Here is a 12073-nt window from a genome sequence, read left to right as displayed (position 1 = left end):
GTAAGGTGTGATATAAGAATCATCACTGTTACTTTTTACCCCCAAGGATAAATATGATGAGCTGATGATGATCATTGGATCCAGACGAAGTGACCTGAACCAGAATCTGGCTCTTAAGAGGCAGTATGAACGGGCTTTGCAGGACCTGGCTGACCTGGTAGAAACAGGCCAAGAAAAGATGACTGGTGACCAGAAAATGATTGTTGCTTCTAAGGAAGAGGTTCGATTGCTACTTGACAAACATAAGGTAAGAAACTGTGACATATTTCAAGATTAATCATGACTGTAAGCTTGTACAAAGCAAATTGCTAACCTTTTGTTCCTAAAGGTTCAGGAGCTTTTCGGAATGGTGAGCCGGTATTAAATCAGAATATATTAAAACTTTCTGTATTTTAAATTGGACTCAATGAACTGTTCTGACTGAATGACTTTCAAATGCTCTGTTGAAAGTGAACCCAGGTAGATTGCATGTTCTTCCTTATTCCTATTCTATTCCAAGTTCCTATTCTTGTCCTGTCATGCTACACAGGTGTTTCATCCACCACTCAATTTTTTCCAACAAAAATATACATTTTCTAATAGCACCACCAAAATATAACAAGACTTTTCCACATTCTTTTTATTAGGCAGAATTTTTTGCTGCTGCATATCTTATTTGAGCTATTTCTGTTTAGGGAATGAGAGTTAGGATGGCATTTGCATGGAAAGGGTGTCTGACCTGTTTCTTTCTTTAAAAAGGCCACTGTCCTTTTTAAATTGTGTATTGCATTTTGTGAGATGTTGGTGGAGTGATAAGTTGATCTAATTCTATGTCTACAGATTCTTGATTGTACAACTATTGTCTTATCATGTTGGGTTACTGGTAATGAATAATAATTGCTCTTTCTCTTTTTTCTCTTTACCCACTCCCTCGCACCCAAATTTCTCAGGAATATTTTCAGGGGTTGGAGTCTCACATGATCCTGACGGAAACACTCTTTAGAAAGATGTGTAGCTTTGCCCTCTTGAAGGAGACTCAGTCACGTTCAGAGCTAATGACACAAGCTTCAGCTGTATTAAAGATGGCTCATAAACGAGGTGTGGAGCTGGAATACATTCTAGAGGTGAGAATTTCTGTGGTCTTTTCTGTACCGACATTATGATCAACCATCAGGATATAATCTATAGTATTGATTTCCTGTGCTTGGACAGAATTGATGGGCATTAGTCCTTTTTGTCATACACACAGGTCACTGATAGACTAAATGTAATATTAGCTATTTAACTGCTGTGACGTTCAGGTGACAGAAGTTATGTTCCTTTATGTTTAAAACAGCTGGTTAGCTTTTGCTGTTATTTCTGTACATTCATAACCATGCAGCTATAGGATTTCAGATTGAGAAATCAGGTAATAAAAATTCTAGATACCCAGATTCAATATTCACCATATACATGGATAATTTGTGCTTGCAGACCTGGGTGCATCTGGATGAAGATTACCAGGAACTTACCAGGCAGTTGGAATCTGTGGAAGATAGCATCCCCACTGTTGGTTTGGTGGAAGAGACGGAAGACAGGCTTACAGAGCGGATTACGGTTTTTCAGGTTGGTGCATTTTAGACATTCTTTGTGGAAAAAATTGATGAAAGAGACCTTTGAAGGTCATCTAATCAAGCCTCAAAATTGAAGAACAGTTGCCATGGCCTGGATCAGCAATGGCTTTGGAAACCTCAGAATATGGAGGTGCCAGAGCTGAGCTTGGGACCAACTGCAGTGCTGCACCACTTACGCTGAAAAGGTTTTCTTTAATGCCCAGTGTAAACCTTCAACTTTCAGCTTGTCATCATTGTCCTTTTTATATTGTGTGGCACTTTGAAGGAATATTTACTTCTGTCATCTTTTTAGTTGTATTCCAAATAGTTGTAGGCCTTTGCTAGACTGGCCCTTAGCTCCTCTTTGTCAGTCTAAAATAAGCACACCTCCCTTAGCCTCTTTTTAAAGGACATGTGCTCTAGGTCTGTAAACATCTTAATAATGCTACACAAGACCCTGACTACTTCCATATTCTTGAACTGGTGGGATGTGGGAGCAGAGCAGAATCAGATGCACTAGATGTGGCCTCATCAGCACCATGCAGATAATAAAATAACTTTTATAGGTGGTTATAGTCCTCATGTAGGCCAGTGCTGTGGCTTGCCTCATTCATAATATCTTGGTAATGGAAGATGCCAGGTTAAATATACTAGCCATTCCCTTCCTAACCTGTAGTGAGAAACAAGGTTAGCCTGCCCAAGGCACAGAATTTGTATTTCTTTTTGAGCCTCGTAAGGTTTCTGCTGCCCCCAACCTCAAATTTATCAAAGTGTCTTTGAAATAATGTCTGCCATTTTTTGTCTCAACCACTCTCCCTGCACTACTGTCCCCAACAAATTTACTAAGGGACCACTCTCTGTCATCATCCATGCCATTAATGAAGATTTTGAAGATGCTTGAGCTCAAATATCAATATCTCTGGAGTACTCTACACATTACTAGTAGTAACGTCTACCAGCTACTGGTAGCTGATGTTTGCCAGCCAGACATTAAGCCTTGGATCTCTAGTGTTTGAGATAGGTAACACAGCTAATTTTCAAACCATGTAACAGTACATTTATCCAGCCCACATCCTCTCCACTTCTAGAGGAGGGTCGTGTGGGAGACAGTGTCAAAGGCCATAGTGAAGTCAGTCTCATCCACAGAGGCAGTAATTTTGTCATAAATGCTGTCAAGTTAGTGAATCCAAGTTGAATATTCCTTATTACCTTTTGGTCCTTTTTGTCCTTGAAAATGGATTCCAAGAGTATCTGCTCCATGATCTTTCCAGAGAGCAAGGGAGGCTGAATAACATGCGGTTCCCTAAGTTGCCTTCCTCCTCAAATGGAACAAAAACTAGTAATTTAAATATAGGCTTTCTACCACATCCTGTTTTTTTGGTCTGTTGCCAAAATTAGAATTTTTGTCTAGTGTTTTGTCTTTGTCGTGTTCTGAACCACACACTTTGGTTGTTGGGTTGTTTGGGTTTTTTTCTTGTTTTGTTTTACAGAAAAATGTCTGCCAGTTTTTCTTGCAAATTGACTTCTTGTCTACTCTGAACTTATGTGTATTGTTCTTTTACCAGATGGCTTTCTGCTTTTGCAATGGTATGAGGAAGACTTAAGAAATCTATTGTGTGTGGGTCTTATTTTGGTTTTCTTTAATGCTAAGCATTTTTTGTGTGTCCTGACCCTAAATTAGTTTTCCTCTGCTTCTCTTGCCAGTAACATGAATTAGGTTATTCAAATCCAAGATTCTTGGACTCTGCCATGGCCACATTTAGGTTGAAAATCCATCCCAAGTAGTTTATTACTATCTTTTAATTTTTTATGCTACTCTCTAGGAGTTGTACTTCTATTTGTGTGTATATATGTTATATGGAATTACACACATGGACACATATATAACATTCTGTTCAGTTATTAGAGCTCTATTTACATCAAAGTCAAAATAAGAAGAGTGATAGAAAGATTATGGCTTCACCATGAAACCACTAGTTTGTATTCTTCAGATTATTTTCATCAGAACTTAAAAATGGGAATGCATGTACATTCTGTGCTCAAGCTTAGTGAAATATACAGATCTTTTTAAAATCCATACTGTTTGTGTAGTGATAGTGGATTTTGCCCACCTACAAATCACCATTTAAATGAGATCTATCTCTGCTCCAGGTTGGATTCAGGCTAAGACTACTAACAGCCTTTCTTTTTCAGTACCATGTTTGCTTTCTTGTGCCATAACAATTGGCTTCTGTGTTCAGTGATTTAGAAGGATGGGGCCATCTCTTTTGTAGCCATGAGTAGCAGGATAGTAGATCAGTGAAAGAAGAGTTGGATGACCAGAGAGCTGGATATAGGCATTGGAAGGGCTGAAGAATAGTCACTGTCTATAACTTGATATTGAACACCTTTAGCTTTCATTGTAGTAGTTTTCAACAGATGATAGACTAAGTTCTGACATTGTAATCAATTTCTCTCAGAAATGGTATTGACCCACAAAGATTCTTTTGACATTGTTGTTTTCAAGTGTAAATTATCTACACCAAAGAGGAGTTCATCATAAGAAGGTATCGCTAGGTATCTTGAAGTGGGGGGGGTGTTGTGACAGCACATTCAGGTTTTGAGCAGATTACATGCCTGATGGTTCTCAGGGTGTTCTAGAACTGGAGAAGATTGAAAAAAATGTGATGTGCCATGGTGACATTGGATATGCTACAAGAAGCAGTGAAAGACAACTAAATGTTGAGAAAGTGTGGTAACAGAGACCTGCAAAGCTATCTAACCATCTCCTCTATTATTACAGCATCTGAGATCTAACCTGACTGAATACCAGCCTAAATTATACCAAGTGCTAGATGATGGAAAAAGGCTCCTTTTTTCTGTTAGCTGCTCAGATCTTGAAAGCCAACTGAACCAACTAGGAGAACACTGGTTAAGTAACACCAGTAAGGTTAGCAAGGAGCTTCAGAGGCTGGAGACAATATTGAAGCACTGGACAAGGTAATGCTGATGTAATGGACAGTATAAACTTCTCTACCTTTGCTGTTCAGGTCAAAGTGATTTTTAACCCAGAACTATTAGATTCAACACTTAAAAGAAAGTACTTCGAGATGTATGTGATAGTTTGACTTCTGTGCAATATCCTACTTTTGTTCTATAGAATTGCTATCATGCTCTTTCATTTGCTGTACAACATGTATGATACAACAGCTGGTGGGAGGAAGTCAGAAGATATCTTATTTAGATGACTAATTTAGAAGCCCCACATGCATACAAGCTGATGAGAAAGGGTGTGTGTTTACCTAGGTAGCGTGAATAGCCTCAGCATGTTCTGGTAGGGGCATTACCACTGGAAAGCAAACTCTGTTTATATATGTAGGGTGCTGTTACAGTTTGCCCGGACAGATTGTAACCTAGTTACTAGTCCTTCATTAAACTTTGACTTTCCTAAAAGCCAATACAAAGGCACTGTTAGGAATTGTGGGTATAATGGCTGAAATAAGAGCTTCCTGACACCATGCCTATCTTTAAAATTAAATCATGTTTTTTTTTCCTGAATTTTGATAAAGGAAATGAAATATTTTTATTTTTACATCAATTCTGGCATATTGTATCTTCTTCTAACATGTGGAGGAGAGACTGCTTAGTTGGAGGCAAAAGAGGTGTTGACTGTTGCAGTTTTCTTTAAACATCTTTACAGGTATCAGAGTGAATCAAATGAATTGACATGTTGGTTACAATCTGCAAAAGACCGACTTGAGTTTTGGAGCCAGCAGTCTTTGACAGTTCCTCAGGAACTGGAAACAGTCCGAGATCACCTGAATTCCTTTTTGGTAAGTCCTTCATGGACCTAGGACACTTTATTTTTCTCCAGTTACAAGTAGACATTTATGCTTCTCATCATTTAAGTAGTGAGTATGCAAAAAAAGTCGCGGTCTGCTTCTATAGGTGAGCTGTCCTTCAAAAATCTGGTGTGTATGCGCATTGAGTACTTTGCAGTCATTTAAAGCTTGATGATTCTGAAAACAGAAAATAGTTTTATGGTTGAAGACAATTTTTTTCGTCACTTGGTCTGAAGTATAGTTGGCAAACACTAACAGAAAGTATATTTTTTTTTAAAGGGAAGGGAGGATATTCTTAGCTTTCTGAGGTAGAGCTTTAAGTACAAGAAGTTGAGTATTTCCACAAAAATTATTCTGCTTATAGGAGTTTTCAAAAGAAGTGGAGGCTAAATCATCACAGAAATCTTCTGTCCTGAGTACTGGAAACCAGCTCCTCAGGCTGAAGAAGGTGGATACAGCAGCCTTGCGTGCGGGTCTGTCCTACATTGACAGTCAGTGGACAGAGCTGCTCACACAGATCCCAGCCGTACAAGAAAAATTGCACCAGGTAAGGAAGGCCCATGATGGCCTTTGATATTCCAGAAAATTCAGGCTATGCAGTTAGAACTGCCTTTGGGAGATAGTTGCTCCCTTCCTTAGTTTATCTGTGTGAGGCAGATAGGAATGTTACTTCTGTTTTAATGTGGAAAAGCTTACACTTACATCTAAATCCTGCCTACCCATACTGTCTAACATCAATTGGTGTTAATTTCAGACTTTCCCAGTTACATTTGTTGAATTTTAACCAAAGAACAGATGAGTTTTTTTCAAAATGTTGGTATGTTTTCTAGAAAAAGATCATCCCTGTGCCCTGTCAAGTTTGGAAAATAGGTTTATTTAAACCTGTTCAAGTCGGTGCAAGACAAAGACGTTGTGTAAGGTTTCTGTTAGTGTATGTAGGAACAGGAGGTTTTTGGATGTGTAGTTTTTGGGGTTTTTTAATGCTATAATAGTGAATTATACTGATCTAGAAAGTTGGTTTAGTGTTTAGTTGCTAGGACGATATCAGTGTAAGCCATTTCTTCAGTTTATAATTTGTAATGTTCTCAGAGTTAGTAATATAATTGTGATTTAGGGGGAGAGAGAAAGGATAACAAATGTTAACTGAGTCTATTGTATAAAAGAAAATACTGTCATTCAGTAGTTCTCTGAACTATCTTGTAATGCAGAATGTGTATGTCTACCTAAAAATGTCATTTCTGAGTAACTGTTAGCAAGCACTACTGTATCAAATGCTGAAAGTGAGTTTTTAAGAAAAAAGCAGGTGCTATTTAATATCACCCTATTTGGAAATCACCACAAAAGAATAGTAGTATAAAATTACTTTCCATGGACCTATTCATTAGCTATTTACAAGGACTGGAAAAGCGTAGCTTAAACTTTATCTTTTACATAAGCCCAATACAGAATTATGGAATAAGAATGCAGAACTTTAGGAATTCAGAAATGGAATCTTTTCAGTTTGTCCAGTTTCTTTGTACAATGAAAAATAGAAATAAAAAGCCTTTAATATAAACATTTCTTATTAAGATGCATGCAGTTATACAATATATCTCCTATTAAAACCTTTTTTTTTTTCCTCACTTTTTTTTCTTTTTATAAACATCAGTGGTATCTTAGGGATGTAGAATAACATAAAATTAGAGCAGGTAAAGGAAATGTGCTATGGTAATGCAAAGTAAGGGATTCTTGTCCATTTTCTTCACAACGCATATTTTAAGTCTGTTATCTCTACAGCTCCAGATGGACAAAATTCCTTCTCGTCATGCTATCACTGAAGTTATGAGCTGGATTTCCCTGATGGAAAACATCATTCAGCAGGATGAAGAGAATATAAAAAATTTAGTAGGACAGAAACCTATTCAGGATTATGTCAAGAAGTATAAGGTAGTGAGTGGAAATGTTACCTATTCACCTTTCAGTTTTCCCATTAAGTATATTTATATATATATATTTAAAGTATAAGTGATTTAAGGAAAAAGAGAAAGCAAAAACCAAACCCTTGTATAGTGGAGTGATTAGAAGCGTATAGAAGTTAGAATTGGTTGATATTTGATACTGTGGAAAAGAAAGCAGGGAGGAATAGTTATGGAAGGAATATAATTTTTAGCATGCTTACTAAATTTCCAAGTAAGTCCAAGGTAATAGGCACGTGATTTAACCTTATTAGATGTGTCTTTCACCCAAGCCCACAAAGCACTTTTGAAATTGTGTAATTTTTTTTAAGAGTTCTCTACATAATATCACTCTCCTCAAAGTGTAGCCCGTTCTTGAATATAGCCTATTATTGAATGGAATGTGACCAGTAGTTTACACATCAAGATAATTTTGATCAGTATCTGAAGCAAAAATGAATGATGCTATATCTTAACTATTGAGGAATAAAGTTATAACACAATTTCACTTCTTTAACTAGATTGGTAGCACTCTTGTAATAGATGTGCATACAGTGACTTTCTTTTCAATGTCATATTTGTTTCATGAGTCTTCTGAAATATTACTTTTGGCTATGATTCTTCTTTGTATGTAAGAATATTTTTCATCTTAGCTGGTTTTGTATTAAAATCTTTGAGATTAAATAACGTAAAAAAAACCAAAAAAAAAAAAAACAAAACCAAGTTTGTTTTTTTTTTTTTTTTTTTTTTTTTTTAATCTGATCCATGGGACCAATGTCAACAAGTTTGCAGATTATTTTTTTAATTATTTGGGTGAGGCAGATTCATTATTCCGAAGGCAGGGTGTTGCTTCTTTGTTTCTTAGCATTTAGGGGAAAGTGACAATGTTTTTAATTGCTGGTCAATAGCTAAAGCAACTTCTAGCTAAATTATGGTGAAGTTTTCATTTGTGAACATTTTCCCTGTGTTGCAGGAAGGTGAGAAATTATAGTACTTATGTTTTGGGTTTTTTTATTCCCTTTTTTCCTGCTAGGGTTTCAAGATAGATTTAAATTGCAAACAATTGACGGTAGACTTTGTGAACCAATCGGTGCTACAGATTAGCAGCCAGGATGTTGAAAGTAAACGGAGCGACAAAACTGATTTTGCGGAACAGCTTGGAGCAATGAACAGACGTTGGCAGATTCTGCAAGGCCTGATAACAGAAAAGGTAAAAACCCCAAACCCAAACAAACTAGCTGCTCTGTGGAATACCATTTAAGAAATCTTGCAAAAGCCAAGGTGAACAACATCTACAACTCTTCATTTGTCCATGCAGTCAATCATATCATCACAGCAATGTTAGGTCAGGCACAATTTGCCCCTAGTGAGACCATGCTTATTCCTCATCCTTGTTCTTTTTACATGTGGAAATAGCTCCTGGCAGGATTTGGGATATAGCCTTTTTCCAGTCACCAGCAACTTTTTCCAACCATCATGACCTTTTAAACTTGATAGCAGCCTTGAAATGACATCGACACCCTCAGATACATCCTGTCTGGTTCTGTGGATTTTTGTATGTCCAGCTTACTTGAGTAGCTCCTAATTCTAACTCTTCTATCATGACTAGTACCTCTGTATGCCAAAATTTGTTATTTGACATGAAGACCTGGGAGGCATAGGTCAGTAAGATCAGAGCAGTAAAGGCACCATGTACCTCATACTATTCTGTGGTTTCCGATTAGTTGCTGATGTACTTGTGAAGAGTAGCAAGAAGAGCTTCTGTCCCTCACTAGTTAGTTCCAGCCAAGACTGCTTTCATAACACCAGTCCAGCATAGCCAGGTTATGCTTTCAGGCCAGTTCTTTGTAATCTACTTTCTGTGCATTTGTCATTTTTGTGACTTGAGGAAGTTGTCCTTGAAGTTCAACCAGCTTTCTGGACTCTTTTGTCCTTCAGTACAGCTTCCCATGGGATCATTCTTACCTGAAAAAAACCAAAGTATGTTATTCTAAGGATCTCTAGTCTGCTGCTTGCTTTCCTTACTTCACTCCCAGCTATCTCATCATCAGTGTGGCCAAGGCTGTTGACCATTACATCCTCAACCATTTCTAATTCAGATTACAGCTAATTAAGATGGTTCATTTGCTAGAGTGATGTGAATGCTTTTATGACAGTGCTGCCACTTTCAAATTCTGCTTTGTTATTTCTTTCTTTGTTTTGTGGGGTTTTATGGGGGGTCTGTCGTCCATCCCATTTCCCCCCTCCCTCCCCCCCCCCTTTTTTTTTATTTTTCCTTTTTGTTTTGATTTGTTGGCTTTTTGGTTCATTTGGGGTTTTTTTGAGAATTGAAGTGCTATTTCATTTGCTGCTGAATAATGCTTAGGATACTCACAAAAAGCTTAATGAATTTTAGCCAATCAGTTGACAAAGGAGGTAATATAAATCTTCATCTGCTTCACCATAGTTATAAGCAAGGAATATAAACTGTATGTTTGCATGCTTAGTTTTATTTGGAAAATCCTGATGTCCTTGATCTCTGAAAAGAATTCTACTTCATAAAAATGTTCTGCTAAATTGTTAGCATCTTTCAGTGTGTCATAATATTTTGTTATCTCTACATAATTATTTTTAAAAGTAGGCTTTTTATTATGAACTCTTTTAGAGATAGCAGATATATTTAATTTTAAATTTGGGTACATATACGGTTCTTAAGTCCTGAAAGCACTGAATTTGGGAAGGCAGTGGTTAGCATTGCTCTTCATTGTTTTATTTAATTGACCCAAAAATAATGGTAAGTGTATGAGGAACTATACATACTCTTATTTCTTTGCAGATCCAGCTGTTGGAAAGTCTGCAGGAGTCCTGGACAGAATATGAAAATAATGTGCAGTGCCTAAAAACTTGGTTTGAAGTCCAAGTGCAGAAGTTGAAACAGCAACAGAAAATTGGAGACCAGGCTTCAGTACAGAATGCTTTGAAAGACTGTCAGGTATAGTCCCCTTATAAATAACACTATTTTCTTTCCAGCAGTTAGAAACAACACTTGATAAAGCCGTGTGAAATCTTCATATTAGTGAAGTCAGTGACAGAATTCCTGTTTACTTCTGTGAGGGAGAGATTTCATTCCTAAAGTGGAAGCAATAAGAAAGGAGGAAGGAACAATAATATCCCAGAGATGTTTAAAAGCAACCAAAGATATTTTTTTTGTACTATGTATTGATGTATGGGCATTTCCAAGCATGCCAGATGTATTGAACTAGAAGAGCATCAGACGAATGTGTTCCCCTTCCTTTTTAGCCAGTCTTATGGAATTTGATGTCATGAACAATATGCTTGACTATGCAGAAAGTTGTTTTTTTCTGCCTTACTGTTCTGCTCTACTGTTCTTCCTGTTCTTATTCCACCTCATATGTTCCATCTTGACTATTCAGACAAATACTAGAATGCAAAGAGGTATTGTGCTTTTATTAATATATGTTAGGATTTTTTTTGGTTTTTGAATATTCAGCTATCCAGAGAAGGGAATACTGCTATGACGACAACTGGATGCCCAAAATCTTGATGTTCTCATACCCTTAAAATGGAGTAAGGAACTGTGTTTATCTTGGTGCAACTGCATTTCCTGCATCATTTAATGAATGGAACAAACATGATCTAGCTTTTAGGTCTTCACAGACAGAATAGCTGGAAATCTATTCAAATGAAATGCAAAAGAGAATTTCATCTATATTCACCAGTGTATTAAACCCATCTTTCTTTCTATAAATGCAAACACTTGGTTAGGCCAGAGATGTTACAAGTACCTTTTTTTTTTTTTTTCTGAAATTCTTGGCCAAAGTTCTCAAACTGGTTGCAGTACTTAGTTTCAAATAAGGTATCTTTAGGGTTTCAGCACAATAAACCCATACGACTGCAGGATGGGTAATTTAGCATAGCTTGGCATAATGGGCAGGCTGAGCTTGGCTGGAGTTCAAAGCTGAATCTGATTTATCACCTTTACCATTCCTTTGGTCAGGGAAGCGAGCAAATATACTTGGTGAGTCAGTTACAAATGGCATGACTTTGATCAGCAGAGAAACAAATTGTCTAAGAAATAGTTGTATCAGACACTCCCAGTATCTGGTTCACCTACTACAGAAGCTGCAGTTTATTTATTAACCAATGTTAGTTGCTGCTTAGTGTCATATTAATAAGTGAAAACAACCATTTTTTCCCACCACATATCAGAAACAGCAATGTGTCTTTAATTCAGATGATGAATAAGAAACCCCTTTTCACAGAGAACCAGAAATATTTGCTATTCTTGGTGACTGAAACTTTTGTCTGCTTTGTATTCTGAATTTTGGAGCAACCTTGTACAAGCAGGAATGCCTTTTTGGAAAAGCAAATTTACTGACTTAAAAGTGTTTGGTTTTTTTGTCATCTGATAAACAGAAGATGTGTTACTCCAAGTCTGTAGTCTGGAACAAGGCCATGGTTTGAAGAAATATGAAAAAATACAGGAAAAAAATGCAAATAACAAACTACAGCAAAAATTCTCTCGCCTCTATGTATATAGAAAAAGGTGTGTTATATGTGTGCAGGGATAAATTCTATCAATAGCAAGTGTTCACAAGACTAGGCAGAATTCTGTTCCAAATGCTCCCACCACTTTCTAAAATGTAAGGTCTGTTATGGCAACAGTTCACTTGTAGTTTTTTGGATTCATAGGGATGTAATTTTTGGAAGGTCATGGGTTTTGAGTTTGCCCAGTTTTGTTGTGTTG

The 12073-nt window shown here is 37.0% G+C and overlaps 1 protein-coding gene across 17 annotated transcripts in view; it reads left to right on the top strand.

Moving 5' to 3' along the window:
* The window catches only part of SYNE1 (spectrin repeat containing nuclear envelope protein 1), a 291594-nt gene that overhangs the window by 219576 nt on the left and 59945 nt on the right, over positions 1-12073 (top strand). For all 17 annotated transcript variants that reach the window (XM_057405922.1, XM_057405914.1, XM_057405992.1 and 14 more), the window contains 9 exons: positions 47-247; positions 930-1103; positions 1453-1584; positions 4354-4550; positions 5251-5383; positions 5757-5939; positions 7169-7318; positions 8360-8536; positions 10142-10297. In XM_057405922.1, coding sequence (XP_057261905.1) covers positions 47-247; positions 930-1103; positions 1453-1584; positions 4354-4550; positions 5251-5383; positions 5757-5939; positions 7169-7318; positions 8360-8536; positions 10142-10297 — 1503 coding nt within the window. The remainder of the gene's footprint in view (positions 1-46; positions 248-929; positions 1104-1452; positions 1585-4353; positions 4551-5250; positions 5384-5756; positions 5940-7168; positions 7319-8359; positions 8537-10141; positions 10298-12073) is intronic.

Source organism: Pezoporus wallicus, unplaced genomic scaffold (assembly GCF_028554395.1).
Source record: "Pezoporus wallicus isolate ANWC-B61680 ecotype Strahan unplaced genomic scaffold, APGP_CSIRO_Pwel_v1 contig_3817, whole genome shotgun sequence".
In the NCBI taxonomy this organism is placed as follows: domain Eukaryota; kingdom Metazoa; phylum Chordata; class Aves; order Psittaciformes; family Psittacidae; genus Pezoporus; species Pezoporus wallicus.
Note: the sequence above shows the minus strand (reverse complement) of the source record. Positions and strands in the feature narration are given on the sequence as shown.